Below are 17,006 nucleotides of genomic sequence, written 5' to 3'. Positions count from 1 at the left end.
ATATTTTTGAATAAGATTTGGAGAAAGCACTAAAAAAATAAGTGATTATTTTCCACAAGTCTGTCGTGCAGAGTTCTGCTATTCTGGAGACCAGCAAATGTGGAACTGTTCCTTTTGGGTGTGGCAGGTTTGGCCAGCCCGAGCCAGGCTCCCTCACAGGGCTGGGTGCAGCCAGCCCCGCTGTGGGCTCATTGCCCCCAGGGCTGAGCTCAGCCTCACCCGGGCCATGGGCCAGCGCTGTCCCACCACAGCCCTCGGTGGGATGCTCTGCAAGAAGATCTCTCTCTTCCTGCCTTCACTCCACCAAGGCTGGCCCTTGGGAGGGAGAGGAGGTGTTTTGCTGTGGGTGCAGCTCGAAGGGCTGGCCTCAGGAGCTCGGATCCTGGCGGAGGCAGTTAGGTGGAGCGGGTTTTCCTGCAATTGTAGGGGAGATTTTCCTGTTGTGTTTCAGTCACAACTGTCTTGCAGTTGCAGACGCAGTCAGTGCTGCCACAGATTACTGGGACAGTGCTGGGCTCTGCTCCCTATCCCAGCTGGGCTGCTGGTGGTTCCTGGAGGGTCAGCGTGGTCCCTGTCTCCGCAGCAATGCTTCCCACAGAAGATGTAGGGCGGGATCCAGCGGTGGGTATGCGGCTGGGTGGCTTTGTGGGAGTGGAGCAGATGCATATGTGTACGCTTGCCTAATTTAGGAAGTATTTTATAATGTGTTTAGCAGTCCTAGGGAGGAGTTGAGGTTTGCTCTGTTGCTGTGATTAATTATCTTTTTGGTACTGGAAAGTCTGGAAAAAAATGGAACATTTTTTATCTCATGTTTTCAAACAAGGACTTATTGTCTTGTTAGTTGTCATAAAACCAGTTAGAGAGATAAAGGGGCATTAGCATCTGCATAGTGTTAACAACATCTGGAACATTATAATTCTGTTTTTAAAATAACAGATGAAGGCTGAGATACATGTTTACATGAGAAAAATTTTAAAAATACAATCATTCCCTGATGTGTGCTTCAGTCCTTGAGCAAAGTCTTTCAAACTCCATTTATTTATTTGTAAAGGATGAAGTTACATAACCTAAAGCAATGACATGTTTCAAGTATGATGGCTGAGAGGTGATGTTTTTTCAAAGGATGTGCATTTGGCACCAGTATGCTCAGGGTGATGGTCTGGTCACTACGGTTATTTTGCATGCAAATTCTATAACCACTAAAGCCCACAAAATGCATACATTTAGCATTCATTTAGGAGAATCAGCAGCATGTATAGCTCATAGGTACAGAATCATTGTGTGATTTTCCCAGCAAAGTATTTCAAGAAAAACAGTTGTCTGGGGATAAGATGACATTCAGTGATGTTTGAAAGTAGGTATTTAGGAAGCTGCTGGAAGAAAAAGTTGGAAGCTGTGCAGATGCATACCAGTAACTCTTTCTCAAGTGCTACTCTAGTTATTACAGTAACACTGACCTGCTTGCCAGCTGACAGGAAATGTACAATTTTGTTCTGGTTTTTTTTGAGATAAACTATGAGGCTTTTTTGATGAAGAACATATAAAGGGATGTAATAATTAAGCTATTGTTTTCTCTTTCCATTCTCTCTTAAAAGTTACTAAGCTATTATATGAATGATGTTAAGAACCTTTTATTTGAGAGGCCTGTTGGTCATATTGATACAGTAATTCAGAAGCAGAACTGTCCAAATCCAGAAAATCCCTGCTCAGTGATGTCAGCTGGAAAGAGGTTGCTCTGGGATCATTCTCCTGCAATTCGACTCAGTTTTCTGTGTTTCCTCTTGGATTTTTAACTAGAGAAAATAGAAATTAAGCATATTTGAAGATATTTATTGGAAGCAAATTTGGCTAAACAAGTGATCGTTGAGCACATAAGAATAAAAAATAGTTGTTAGATTCTCTATATTCTCTTTTTAAAGCTCAAGAGCACTGGAAAGAGTTGCTTGTTAGTTGATGTAGTCTTAATTTCTTAGATTCTAAAGTTCCTTTCATACCTGGAATAAAATAAACAGATCTAGAAAGCACAGATCACTTAATACTAAAGAAAAATTCATGTAGACCAAATCAGATGGTTTTAGAGATGGCCATTTCTTTCCATTGATTTCCAAGGGACCCTATAGAGACCAGTTCAGATGAAAGCCACTTGCATTTAGGAACCACTATGCAGCAAGAGAGAAGGACTGCATTCTCATATTTTTTCACTTAGTGATTTGCTAACAGGTACTTGCAGATTTCTGTTCTGGACTACTGAGCTGAAGAATGCTCCTAAAAATCACTAATGGTGATTGCTAATGGTGAACAGGAGCCTGGTACCCCAGGCTGTGGTGGCAGATACGTGCCCATGGTGGCCCCGGTGACACCAGTAAGACAGGAGATGTCCCCACTCCTCTCAGAGCAGAACTCAGGGTCTGGCAAGGGCCTGGGTGAAGATTCTCCTTCCTAATGCAGTAGTCCTCCTGCTGATCCCACTTTATTATTTTCAGACCCAGGAAACCTGAGCTGGGTGTTTCCTCCAGTGGTGAGAGGTTTCTGTCAGGGATCTAAAACAGATAACCTTCAGACCACAGATATGACTTGTTCCTTATCTTCTATCTTCCCATGGTTCACAGCTAATTAATGACCTAATTAAAATCTTGAGTTTTAAATACACCAATGATCTTAGGGAGTTCAGTGTATTGAGAGTACAGCAGGCATAAATTAGAAGGTGTTAGGCCGTAGGATGGATTTTTTTTTGCAATTCCCAGAATCTCTTTAAATTCTTTGTAAATCTGCAGAGTAGAACTCTATGAAAATGTGTTCACTCCTTTAAAAAAAATTTTTATAGGCTTTTTTGAGGATTGCAAATGAGGACCAGGGAACAGGACAGTGAGAGGTTAACACTGTGTATTTTGTAATGTGATTATAAATATAAGGAGCTTTAGTTCATCAAAAATACACCTTGCAGGTAGTTTAAGTTCAGAGCTCTATGTGGTGGTTGAGGTCACATCTTTATATCTGTACCAGTTCCTGGGAATTATTGCTGTTATTTTAAATGCTCTCTGATAAGAAAGCAGAGCCAGATAAGAAAGATATCTCTAAGATAAGAAAGCATAAGAATAGCAGGCTATCCTTCTGTGAGAAATTAAAATGTGATTATCTAGGTGAAGACAGTGATTGTGAACTTTAGTACCATGATTCCCTTTACTTAGCTGTGGGGAAGGATTCATAGAACAACTTGGTGGGAAGAGAATGCAAGAATTTCTTTCTGCCACCTCTGAAAACTCACAGTAGCTTAACAGCTACAGAGTTTCCAAGCTGCACTAACATATCTCTGTGTGACCCATTGTGACTAGAAGGAATGTGTTGGAACACATGATTTCTGAGTGCTTCTCTTGCTGTATAGTCTATGTTAAAATTCAGGGTGTGCTGTGTCACCTAAGGCATTACACAAGCTGGGGAAATGTGGGAGATTTCCAGCTCTACCCAGCAACCAAAACCTTATGGAAACTGGTGGGTTTGGGTGGGTAAAATTATTTTACCTTCCTTTTGTTGTGGAGTGGCATCCATCTATATCAAGGAAGCTGTTAGCTTGAAATGAGTGAGGAAAAAAAGAGTGGTAGAAAGCAAGTTGTCCCCTTTGGTAAGTTTTTGAGGTTGCTCCATTTGTAGTTTTCCATGCTGCCAGTATCAGACCAAGATGTGAACTTGATATTTGCTCCTATACAGCAATGATATACCCCAGAATAAATACCATTTTCTCAAATGAAGAGTGAGATTTAGTTGAGGAGATTTTTGGAACAGACCTCAACCATAAATTTAATTGGAGATCAATGCTGATTCACATGTGCTAAAGATTAATCAATTAATTGTTTTCCTTCCCCTGAAGAATTTTGAGGAAATATTAAATCTTCTATCTAAAGAATGTAAAGGATACAAGAGTTGCAAGAACATGAAAACTAAAGACCAGAAAGCATTCCAAGTGTATAGTAATAGAGGTTTATGTGCATGTATAATATTGTATCTAATATATTACTATATATATACTAAATCAGCAACTTATTGATTGCTTTGGGATTTACAGGTCAAGATTTTTTTTTTGTAGTCTGTTAGTTTTTGAGCCTTAGTTATTGTTTTTTCTCCCATGGGCAGGAACATATGATGTTGTGCCAAAAACCTTAATTCTGTGAGATGTTCTTGTCTCACTGAATAACATAACAGGATTCATCTTTTCAAAAATATATTCTCCTACTAGCAAATGTTTCAACCGGAAAGGAATGTTGTCAAGGCTTTATAACACTGCAAACAGCATAGCAGGTGTGCTTTTCCTGTATTGATGTAATTTAAATGTTGCAAACAACTCTCTCAACATTATGGAAACACTGCATGTAACTTCTAGACAAGGCAGATGATCATTCTTCTGTCAATGAAAATGTATGGATAGGATGAACTAGTAATTTTCTTTCATGCTGATAATTTGTTTTTGCATATCAGGAGCTGTTGAACAGACTACTATCCTTTGAATATTTATTAATTCTCACTGCTTTGATAAAAGCCAGTGGGAAAACAAGTATTTGCTTGCTTCAGGGTGTGTGCAGCTTGCTTTCTTTACTGCTACAGTAGTTTCCATTAAACATTTCTAAAAACAAATCTGATGTTGGATTATCGGTTCTTTTTGCACTACTGACACAAACCTCTATTTACATGAATATCTCAGTAGCTGTGCTGTTGGCAATTGCTATCATAAGTACCCACAAGCTTCAATATCTGTGCTGCAGAAGGTAAAATCTGTCATGGACTAAGGACCACCTAGGCTGTGCAGGAGTTCATTGGATTGATTGCATTTGAAATGTTGGTTGAATGGGCTGTGGAACAGTCACATTCACTTGTTGGAAAGAAAAGTTGTTCCTCAGACAATTTTGTGTATATCCTAGAAAATGATAGAAAATGGCAAAATTCTTTTTTTTTTTTTTTTTTTTTTTGCTGTTAACAGAAGAAATTGAAGCCTGGATGTTTTATTTATAGCCTGTAGCAGGTTTATCACATGAACAAAAGATAATAACTTTACTTTTATTGTGCACTTAACAGAAAAATGTTGTGACTTGGAAAACTACAGCTCTGTATTATGGTAGTAACCTGCTTAAGCATTCCATGGATTACTCAGGAATAGTGTGGCTGCTGACTGCAATTCCCCTTATACTGTAAACCTAGGATACATACATATGTATGCAAGCATAACTCATTGCATTACATACTTATATTTTGTATTACATTTCTTTTCATATTCATATAGTGACATTTTAATACATTTCATTTCCTATCTGAAAAAGTTGCCAAGTGTTTTCAACAAAAATCTTAGTCTTCAGGTGTTCAATCTTTAAATTAGCCAGTGGTCTTGTGTCCATCCTGTATATGAGTTTGGAGGACCAGGATTGAAATGGCCTTACTGTAGCAGCCGTTCCATAGCAGTCTTAACACAGTAAATTGTTAGAAAACATGACTAAAAAAATGCTATTCAAGCCTGCTTAGGCATATTTTGCCTATAATTCACCAACACTTTTAGCCAATGCTACTTGTTAGTAAGATGCTTAAAATTTCTGGAATGGCCTACAGTTGCTTCCTCCTACAACAGGACCGAGTTCACTACAATTGAGATGAAACAGCTTTATTCATGCCATGAGCTCCACCTTCACAAAAGCAGAAAGTGAAGTTTTGTAGGACATGGTTTTCCACTGCCTTTCCACTCCTGGGGAGATTCTGTTCTCACCTCTCCTGAAGGTTGTAGGACCAGCTGGAATGGAAGAAAAGCAGGAGACACTATGTGGCATGCTACAACATTGCCTGCTAACTTTATTGTAGTAGCTAGGGATTTTTTTCAGTGTAGGGAGAATTCTGTAGTGCTTTACTGACCAAAAGTGATCTCAATATACTAGAATTTTTGACACATTCATTTATAAGTGTAGTTTCATACTTGTGGTGAGTTGACCCTGGCTGGATGCCAAGTGCTGACCAAAGCTCTTCTGTTACTCCCCTTCTCAGCTGAGCAAGGAAAATAAATACAATAAAGGGCTGATGGGTCAAGGTAAGGACACGGAGAGATCACTCACCAGTTACTGTCATAGGCAAAACAGAATCAACTTGGGAAAATTAATTTAACTTTTTACCCATGAAATCAGAATCAGGCAATGAGAAATAGAATACCTTCTCCTCCACCCCTTCTTCCCAGGCTTAATTTCACTTCTGATTTTTCTTCTTGTTCTCCCTAGCTGCAGGAGATGGGGAATGGGGGTTGCAGTCAGTATATCACACATTTTTTTCTGCCACTCCTTCCTCCTCAGATGGAGGGCTCTTTATCCTCTTCACCTGCTCTGGTGTGGGGTCCATCCCATTGGAGACAGCAGTTCCTACAAGAACTTTTGCAACATGAGTTTTTCTCATAGAATACAGTTGTTCACAAACTCCAGCGTGGATCCCTTCCACAATGTGCAGTCCTTCAGGAACAGGCTGTTCCAACACGGGTCCATCACAGGTTCACAAGTCCTGCCAGGAATCTGCTCCAGCATGGGCTTCCCACAGGGTCACAGACTCCTTTTGGCATTCACCTGTTCTAGTGTGAAGTCCTGCAAGGACTGCAGGTGGATCTCAGCTCCACCATGAACAGCTGCAGGGGGACAGCCTGCCTCATCATGGTTTACACCTTGGGTTTGTGTGGAAAAAGTCACATTGCCAGAGGTTTATGTCCAGAAACGTGACAGAAGTAACTTTATTCATGAACAAGGGAGAGGCCATAGGGAATTTCTCCATGGGGTCTCAAATTGCTGGAGGACGCAGCCTCCTTTTCAGCCTAATTTTCCTGGACCCATCACTCTTTCCATTTCCCCATTGGCTAAGGTAATTGGAAGGTGCAGACTTCCCAATTCACCTATTAATTGTTCCTCTTAACATGCACACACAAACCCCCCACACACCCTGTGTATAACATAGCTCTATTAAATCTTTGTTCTTCTTCTCAAAGATCAGAAATTTAGCACAACCTTGGCTGAGCAGCTTTCCATGTCCATTGGTTGTATTTTGTGAAACTCGTAATTTTTTCTGTTAATTCCCTACCTACAAGTCCCTGGGCCCTATCTACAAGCAGATTCACACCATCTGTTTGTAAAGACACATTCATCTTATTCCTTTCAAGTTGCAGGGAAATCTGCACCTGGAGCACCTCCTCCCTCTCCTTATTCACTGTCCTTGTTGTCTGCAGGGCTGTTTCTCTCACATACTCTCGCTCCTTTCTTCTCTCATTGCAATTGCTTCTCTGCAGTAACTTTTTTTTTCCCTTCCTAAATCTGTTATCTCAGAAGTTATCCTAGTTGCTGCTGGACTATGTCTTGGCAAATGAAGCTGTTAATGCCACCTACAAAATATGTCACGTTTGTAAGCAGAGGTAGAGAGATGCTAATTCCACTAGGGTTAGTAAAATCTTGCAATGAACTAGATTGATGTTGGGATTTTATTTAGTGCATGTTTGCAATATATTGCATAACTTATCATTATGTGCCTAGGGGGATGTCACAAATTCAAAGTTACTTAAGTATATTTTTGTTGTTTAAATAACATTTGTTTTGACAATCTCTTTTATTTTGATATCTGCTCTTAAAATTACCTCCTGTGGGTAGAAAAATAACTCTTGTCATTTCAATAACATTCTGGTAATATAATTTTCTGACAATAATTCCATATTTTTGCAAATAGGAAATTGTGTACTTGAAATTCCTTCATTCCTTTCTGCGTCTGGAGGCTATGTGCATTTCAATTTTTGAGCTGGCTTGAATATGGAATACAACCTTAAGTTGTATTCCATATTATATGCATACATAAACAATGCATGTTGTGTTTCTTCCAGTTTTCTGTAGCTATGAATTCTCTACCATTCTCAAGGAAGAAAGAAAAACCCAAACTCAGTATGAAACCTTAAGGCAAGGGCCAGTGAGTTTGAAAGATTTTGTAGCTGGATCATCAGCACACTGATCTTTACTTTAGGCACCCACTTAAATGTTAAAGCAGAAATTCAATGGATTAGAGTAGTCATTTGATTGTCCAGAAATGCAGCCTGTCTTTGGTGAGAGGCTCTCAAAGGATTCATTATTCAGTCCTAGATGCGCTGTGTTTTGACTTACTTGCAACTGCAAAAGAAAAGGGTGAAATGTAATTTTTTTGGTCTCTACCAGTGTGCTCAGCTTTGTTTACCTTGGAAGATAGGTTCTTATTCCAAGACGTTTACAGTCTGAGATCAGATTTTGGCACCCTTGCTCATACTGAATAGCATTAGTTAGGGCTCAGCTGCTGCTCATTCAGGTCAGATAGATGAGAGTTAGTCATCAATTGAGATGGTGGTATTTGTGTAGAGCCCCGATGGTGATTCAAACATCTTTCTGTGAGGCAGTGATGCAAATGTTTTTCTGCTGCTTCTAGCTGTTTATCTATACATCTCTTTGATATGAGTACCATAAAAAAGCCTTTGCTTTAAAAAAAAAAGCTTTAAGAAGGAAACAGAATGAATGAAACTGGCACATGGAAGAGGAGAAGGAATTTTGTACAGAGAGATTAGCATAGAGGAAAGCCCTGTATACTGAGCGTGGTCCTGAGAAACAAACCTTTAAAAGCTGGCAGGTTTTCACAAGGCTGCCAATAGATGAGAAATGAATAGTTTGTCTTTTTAAACATTGTCTCCTGCCAAACCCAAATCCCCTTCTCCCTTTTCCAGTGCAGTATTCAGCCTGCAGGATAAGAGAATGATGAGGTAGACAGTTGTGGTGTGGAAGGGATTCAAACAATGGGAATGAGATTTTGATCTTTTGGGACTTCTGTGAGACAGAGAGTGAAGAGGAGGAAAGACAAACTGGTCTTCATTTGCAGAAAAGGCTTTAATCTCTTCTGTGCTGTATGGCTATGGCTGAGAAGGGAGTTGTCTTCCTGCTTTTATTAAATTTCCAGACATTTAATTTTGACCAGATGCACCGTGCAATTATGGCAGCTGATGGATAGCTATAAATGAATTAGTCTTTGGCAAACTGAACTTTATTTCAAAAAAGATTAGCATCATGGAAGATACAGGAAAGCAAATTTTGTGATGGGGTCAGTGCATTTTTTAAATGCTCAGATTTCTTGGTAGAATAAAAGGACGCATTAGTGCAAAGAGGCAAAGTATCCTCATTTCTAGGCATACCTCTGGAACAGACGCCTTGCTGCTCTTCCCACACATCAAGGAGGACTAAATACCAATGGTGAAGTCTGAACCTTGCCTCTGTTAGCTGAACTTTCCTTTTTGCTTTGGTTCATGTTGGGGTTATAGGTAGCATTCCTATCACTGCCACCATGCTCCCCACGCTAATTGTCATGAAGTACAGAAGATTCAAGCCTGCTTGGTTCCCAAGGCTGCTAATGAGCCCTGGGCTTTTCTCACCCTTAATGAATCAAGGTTTGTTTGTGGGGGATTCTTGTCCTTCTGTCTTTTTCCCTGGCCAGGGGAGGAGTCAAGAGTTCACACAACTGAACAATGACTTTACAGTGTAAAGACGACGCAGCTGTGCCATCTGAAGCCATCCTCAGTTATGAGCAACAAAGCTTAAATAGATTGTACTGTGAAGAGGTACAGCTCTGTGAGTGTGAAGCATAGCTTTTGCTTCTGCTTCACTGACCCGTCTGCTTGCGGCAGTGACGGGCCCTTGACGGGAGCTTAGGCAGGGAGAGTTGCGTAGGGCGACTCTTTCAAAACCATTCTCTGTAACGATGAGCACAGGAAAAGAAGCAAAATGAAGTTTCAGTTGATCTCTGATGGGGGTATACTGCTGCCTTCTCCAGAAAATCCCATGCCCTCCATTCAAAAAATCGTTGATTCTAGTCCAAATCCACTTCAGGGGTTTAATAAGGTCACTAAAGTAAGCCGTAGTTCGTATGTTTTAGCAGTAGAGAGTACTCATACGAAAGTGGATACTTACACAAACTCCTCCTAAGCAAATCACACATTTCTCTATCTCACTACATTTTACTATCCTACTGTCTAGAGGCTTTTCTTGTATTGGAGGTTGGGATCATCACTAATTTGGGCTAAGCTATTGTTTGGCATGTACCTAATTAATCTTCATTTAGGCATTTCAGTTACAGCACTGTGTGCTCCTGTGGCTATATTAATCTTACTACAAACGTGTATGCGAGATACTTTTTGGCATATGTATACAGGTATATATGCACAAAAATATAGCTGCACATAAATACAGCTGCATGTGTTTTTGAAATACATAGGAGTATATATTATATATATCATACATATATGTAGGATATCACCTGCTAGAAACATTATTTCTTGTGTTTAAATCCATATATATATTTGCCCAAATAAACAGAGATGTACTCTAAATGATGTGCTATTGCTATAGTAGCAAGTGAAAATTTCAATCTGATAAAATAATAGAGATTTTAAAATTATCAGTTATAATACTCTGGACTAATCCTTGCACAATGCCATACAAAATTGAAGGATTTTTGGTTTTTTAAATTTTACTAATAGATGAGTGAAGCCAAAAGCAGCATCTGCAAAAGAAATCTAATTTTGCTGTAATAGACTTTTGAAGTTCATCATTTTGGATTTTAATAATGCACAGAAACATCTGCTGTTTTCCTTGATTGCATAAAAGAGAAAGGAAAAGAAAAAAATTAAGAACATTGGGGTTTTTTCATTCTTAAGTGAACAGAAGGTGGGGGGGGGATAGAATAAAACAGTTTAAATACCTTGATGTGTGTATGTGCAGGTTCAAAACTTTTGATTGCTCTCCCGCCTGGCATGGTGGGTTGATAGACCAGGGAGCAGTGGCGAAAGTTGACAACCCCCCATGGCTGACCCCTCATGTTTTCTCTTGCCTAATCGAATTTTACATGTGTTTCCAGATAGCTGATCAGCTTCCCTGGATTTCGCTGACGCCACAGGAAAGCTTTGCCTGAAGATGGAAACACTGGAGTCAGAACTGACCTGCCCTATCTGTCTGGAGCTGTTTGAAGACCCGCTGCTGCTGCCTTGCGCTCACAGCCTCTGCTTCAACTGCGCGCACCGCATCCTGGTCTCCCACTGCGCCACCAACGAGCCAGTGGAGTCTATCACCGCCTTCCAGTGCCCGACCTGCCGCTATGTCATCACCCTCAGCCAGCGCGGTCTAGACGGGCTCAAGCGCAACGTCACCCTGCAGAACATCATCGACAGGTTTCAGAAAGCCTCCGTCAGTGGGCCCAACTCCCCCAGCGAGACCCGCCGGGAGCGGGCGTTCGATAACAACAGCATGTCGTCCTGCGAGAAGGTGCTCTGCCAGTTCTGCGACCAGGACCCTGCCCAGGAGGCAGTGAAAACCTGTGTTACCTGCGAGGTGTCCTACTGCGAGGAGTGCCTGAAAGCCACTCACCCCAACAAGAAGCCCTTCACCGGCCACCGTCTCATTGAGCCTATCCCGGACTCTCACATCAGGGGATTAATGTGCTTGGAGCATGAGGACGAGAAAGTTAACATGTACTGTGTGACTGATGACCAGTTAATCTGTGCCTTGTGTAAACTGGTCGGGCGACACCGTGACCATCAGGTGGCAGCTTTAAGTGACCGCTATGACAAGCTAAAGGTCAGTGTTACCTATCAGTTTTTTTAGCCAAGCAGTGAGTGGTTGGGAAGGAAAATACTCTTTGGTTGCATGCTAAAGTCCTCATTCTGGCAGCAGTTGGGAAAGGCAGGTGTGCAATCTCTAAGAGACACATACAGATCTGTATATGCGTTTGCTCACCATGTAAAAGGTGCCAGATTTTACTTAAGAAAAAATTCCTAACTTGTGTTTGGGTTTCTCTAAAGCTATCAAAAGGAATATGCAGTGCAAAGTACTGTTCAGGTGAATTTTCCTACCTACCTGCAGCTGGCAATGTTTTGCGCTGACTTCACATACGCAGACTGAAATGTCATGCATTCTTTGCACACGCTTTGCTGTTGATCATTTTTCATTAGGTTGCTTTCATTGTGAAAAGCCTTTCACATCACCACTAACAGGAGATGCATTTATCTATGCTGGCTTCAGGGATGCCAGCTGCCCATCCAGCCAGGGAAGCCGAACGCTGGCTCTGCTCTTCCCGCGCTGCCTCCCAGCAGGCTCGCAGGCAGTGCAATCCTAGTAACAAAGCCAAAATTGTTTCTGATCTTGCAGCATTCCCACGGTTCCTCAAGCTTCTGGAACATCTCCTGCCAGGTAGCTGGGAGGCTCCCGCAGCCTGGTCCTGAGCAGGATGCCCTGGGCAAGGTGGCAGTGGGCAGCCAGGTCTCAGGGTGCTCTGGAGGCTCTCCAGGCTGCCAGCAGAGGCAGAGCTCCTGCTGAACATTGAGGCCAAGGCAGGTGGCCTCACACCCACCTGGGTGTACATTTCTCTCATGCTGATTCCTGTGCTGCTGCAGAGCCAAGGCAGGAATTGGGCATCCCCCACTTTCCTCCACCCGCTCCCTCCAGACTGTCTGCATGTGCCTGTGTGCAGCTGTGGATGGAATTTTTAAACATGGACTGCAATCCAGAAATCACAAGCATGGAGAGCAGGGTTCATCTGCCAGCCTTCCCAAACAGAATTTTGAACGTGGACAAAACACTGAATTATAGGTTTAACTAACTTAAATACTTTCAGATTTAAGTGTGTGGCTGCACTCATGTCTATGATAATTTAGGTGCTCGCTGGTGAAATCTGCACACACATTCTGTGCAGGTTTTGCCCCTCTATGCTATGCAAACATGCACATCATATTCATATTAACATAATGAAAGACGCTTCTTTACCTGGACTCGGTAACTTCCTTTCATCTCTTAAAGACTTTTTTATTTACCAAAAAGTTGTTATTTCCGCTTTCTTTTTTTTTTCTGAACTAATTTCTTATTTTAATAGTTTTGTCATTGATAACATTAGCATGGGCCATAAAAGTGAATAGCCACCTGGATTTACTGTGCTTTTTATTAATCCAGTGAGTTTACATCCTTAACAGGTGCTACTATTTAGTGGCATAACAATGTATTGATTGCCAACTTTATACCAGTAGGAATACACTGCTTAACATGAAAGACCTTCAACATTGCATAGTGGATAAGCATATTTTTGATGATGTAAAAAAAAAAAGGAGTAAACATTTCTTGGTCTTGTTGCACATAGATAATGCAAGTCTTGAAAGAAGACTTTAAAAGGCCTGTCTTCTTCCTTGTGATCTTTGACTATCATACTGTTGATAGGATGAAAATGAGTGTATTTTTTCATGATCTGTGTGTTTTCTGTGCAAAGATAACTAAGCAAGCTCTGAAGCTCAAAAAGATAAATAACATTCACATTGGATGTCTCCCAGCTTAGCTAACCTAAAAGTAAGGCAACTGAAGTTCTAAGCCTACTAAAGTTTTTTACACCAGCCACCTTGAAGACTAATTGAAGAACTAATTTAATGGTTAGTGTAGATTTGAACCAAATAACTCTTGTCTCAGAATGACAACTCCGGGCATTATTTATATTATTTGTATGATATTTTTGAGATGAAGATTTTCTTTGTACCCAAGCTGAATAAAAGACCTTTGCACACACGATTGGTAGTCCATATGAAATCCTGTTCCTATCATCTTAGTCATGAAGCAGCCTATCTCATGTTGGTAACACCAGTGATGACATCAGTCATGCCAATTATGCCACATGTATGACACATTTATGCTCTGGTCCAGGAACATTTGTCCAAGTGGTTTCCATGCAGATCCAGCATCCATTCTGTATTCACAAGTAGGTAATCTGAAAGTAATGTCTTTCCTTTTCTTGTTACTTCTCCCATCACAGGAGTTAGTTCTCGTTTACAAATAAATCTTAGAAAAAGAGATTTTTCAGTTCGGTAGATTGGCATTTATCCCTCAGGAGTAGGAGCGATACCAGTTCCACCAGCTTTTGGTAGCTGATGGTCAAAAATTTCATGTCCATTTCCACATGCAGACCTCTTCCTCTTCCTTCATTCAGGGTGATATGACCTCCTGAATCACTGGTCTTTTTGAAACATAATATTAGGCATGAGATTGCAGGTGGTCTTTACTAACTTACAGGTAATGTGCACACACCCCTGGCAAATTAAATACTAAAATGGATTAGAAAATCCCCACTCGAGAAAATGGGTTGTTGCTTGCTGTTTTGCTGCTGTGACTTTTTAGTATACATAGGGTTTGATATGGATATAGGCTACTCCATTCTTTAAAAAAAAATCTGAAAGAATGAGATAGCCAGTAGTATAGTGGACCACTTAAAAAAAATGTGTGGTTAACGTTACCTTTCAAAAAGAAAAGCTAGCCCACTTAAGGTGACTCTCTTTTGATTTTTCTTTTTTAATCGACACATTACTGGTACTAACAACAGCAACTGGTGCTGTTCTGGGTGTTAAGCTATGCTAATTACTTATATTTTCTTGCAGTGGTGTTGCTAGTGATTTAAACAATATCTTACCCCTCATTAAGCATGGGACAAAAGATTCCATTACAATCTAGCTCCTTTTGTGGCAAAAATGAAGCTCCTTAATTAGGAGTTCTGTACTCTTGTCCAGTAGAGGCGTCTACACTGAAGTGTGTTTAACAGCAAGTGTAACAACAATAGTGGACATCTCAAAATGAGAAAGTGCTTTCCTTTGGCAGTGATATCTCCATCCCTGAGAGGTGCTTCTATTTCTCAGCCTGTACTGGGGCAGGGGGAATTGAGGGCATTTGTGTTCCTTGAGGAGCAATCCTTTCTTACTTAGCGGTACACCCATGATACCACCTTCGTGCTCACTGTTGGTGTAGTGCTTATAGATGTGCTGTGGTTTGGTTTTCATTTTTCTTTTTAAAGTTGATCATAAACAGATGCAAATTAGTAATGGAAAAAGCAATAAACCATGACCAAAACTGAAAACAGGAAATATCGGAAATATACTGGTAATACACAAGATTTATGATGTGGTGATCAAAATTGTGATAAAAATAATTTTTAAGAGCAAAAACAATCAAGGTTTTAAATATAGAAAGAATAAATGGCTGTGCTTACCACATCATATTACCGCAAAAATATTTATGGTTAATTTTGATATTGATTCTTCACTTTCTTTTCTTGTTGTAAAAAAAAGAAAATAGCAATTTAAACATACATTCTTTTTTATTTTTTCTTTCAGGAAAAGATAATAAAATTAGTTTTGTTTGATAGATGCACTTAAACTCATGAACATGAGAAAAAAACCCAGTCAGAAAAGATTTATTTTGAACAACAGAGAATATTTGAGGAGGAACAGACTTATAAGGTGTGGATGGAAATATATTACTCATTTAATATTAGCAAAGAGCCATGAAGAGTTATAGCAAAAGAGAAAGATAGATGGTAAGACATATTTTGAAATGGTGTAAAGCCAGCATAACATCATTGAAACAAATTTTTTTTATCGGTCTTCATATTTATTTAGAATTTAGCCTCTAACATATATCTTCTTGCCAAAAATAGTTTTGGCATAATCTTTCTAATGCTTAGTCAAGAAAGATCTTTTGCTGAATCAAACTGTTGTAGCTTAGCTTTGGTTCACCATATTTTTGTTTGAAATTTATTAATGCTGAATTGTTTTGGGCATGTTTATGAAGTAGGACAGCTCTCTGAATAGCACTCAGCAATTCCAGAAGCAGAAGGAGATTCTTGTTTGTCTGGTTTTCAGATAGTTTTAGTGATAAAATCCATACACATCTATTTTTCCTAATTTGTTGATTCAGGATGCAAGGATTACTTTTTCTATTGTGTGTCAATTCAACAACTCACGAATATTAAAGGAGCAGGAATTGTTTCCACATAGGGAGGAATGAATTAATCTTTTCTAAACCTTTGACTGTATAAAGGTAGGAGACTTTGTCAAGTCCACACCTACTACAAATGGAATCCAAAAATATATCTGCTTCCCTGCTATATGCACATTATAGATTGAAAGACTTATGTTTAAGTAACTTTGCAAAGATTCTGGAAAAATATGTGTTGAAACTTTCCAACCATTTTTATATGGCATTATTTTGTAATCTCAGTTGATAATTAATTGATATATTGTGATATTATAAGAACACAGAATTTTAAAATATGTATTCCTACAATGGTGGCCTTGACAATCCAGGAACATTGTTTTCTGGACTTTCATATAAATATATTATGCACATATATATGTAAATATATATCTATATTCATTCTATGCCTGTATTTACAGTGCTTGTGTCAGTATATAACACTAATACTAAAATTGCATAATATAATATGTTGGCATTTGTGTCTATGTAGAGTTGTCTACCATAGAAATTATGGGTAACTTTCAGTAATGTCTAACTTAAAGAATATCTACAGTCTTGAATTTGAAGAAACACACATATGCCTGTGTTTAAGTAAAAATATACAGTTTCATATATATGTGTAGGTCAGTAAAAGTATAACCAAAGTCAAAGGTCATATATATATATATTTATTTATATATTTTATATATTTTTATATATATGTTTATATATTTATTTATTTATTTATTTATTTACTTATATAAATTATGCATCAATAGATTTACTTGTTTTCTATTTTTACAATTCTATGCATATATCCTTTTTAATAGCTGAATATTTTAATATCTAAATTTACAGTTTCTCTGCATACCCTTAACTTTACTAACTTTTTATTTAATGCAAACTATTTTAATAAAATCCAACTGATAGCGATGCCTTTTTGCTTGTCCTAAAAGCACAAGCCAGACCCAGTTAGGTGATAAAAAGAGGTTACCTTTCTGAGGATCTGTAGATCCATAGGTGCACAACTCACTACGTGGAAAGCACCAAAGATGCACACATAACATAGAGTGCATACAATTTTTATGTGTTTAGCAAATTAGCATTACTGACAAGAATCTACAATTAGCGACTGAAATGACAAGGTAATTCTTCCCTGATTCTACCCTTTTCTGAATTCCTCCCCACCTTAGATAC

At 39.3% G+C, this 17,006-nt stretch overlaps 1 protein-coding gene across 2 annotated transcripts in view; it reads left to right on the top strand.

The window, feature by feature from the left end:
- MID1 (midline 1) overlaps positions 1-17,006 on the top strand; it is a 169,444-nt gene that overhangs the window by 65,640 nt on the left and 86,798 nt on the right. For both annotated transcript variants that reach the window (XM_066545352.1, XM_066545351.1), the window contains exon 2: positions 10,912-11,627. In XM_066545352.1, the coding sequence (XP_066401449.1) occupies positions 10,968-11,627 (660 nt within the window). In that variant the 5' untranslated portion in view covers positions 10,912-10,967. The remainder of the gene's footprint in view (positions 1-10,911; positions 11,628-17,006) is intronic.

Source organism: Molothrus aeneus, chromosome 2 (genome assembly GCF_037042795.1).
Source record: "Molothrus aeneus isolate 106 chromosome 2, BPBGC_Maene_1.0, whole genome shotgun sequence".
Classification (NCBI taxonomy): Eukaryota; Metazoa; Chordata; class Aves; order Passeriformes; family Icteridae; genus Molothrus; species Molothrus aeneus.
This window is presented reverse-complemented; position numbering and strand designations above follow the sequence as displayed.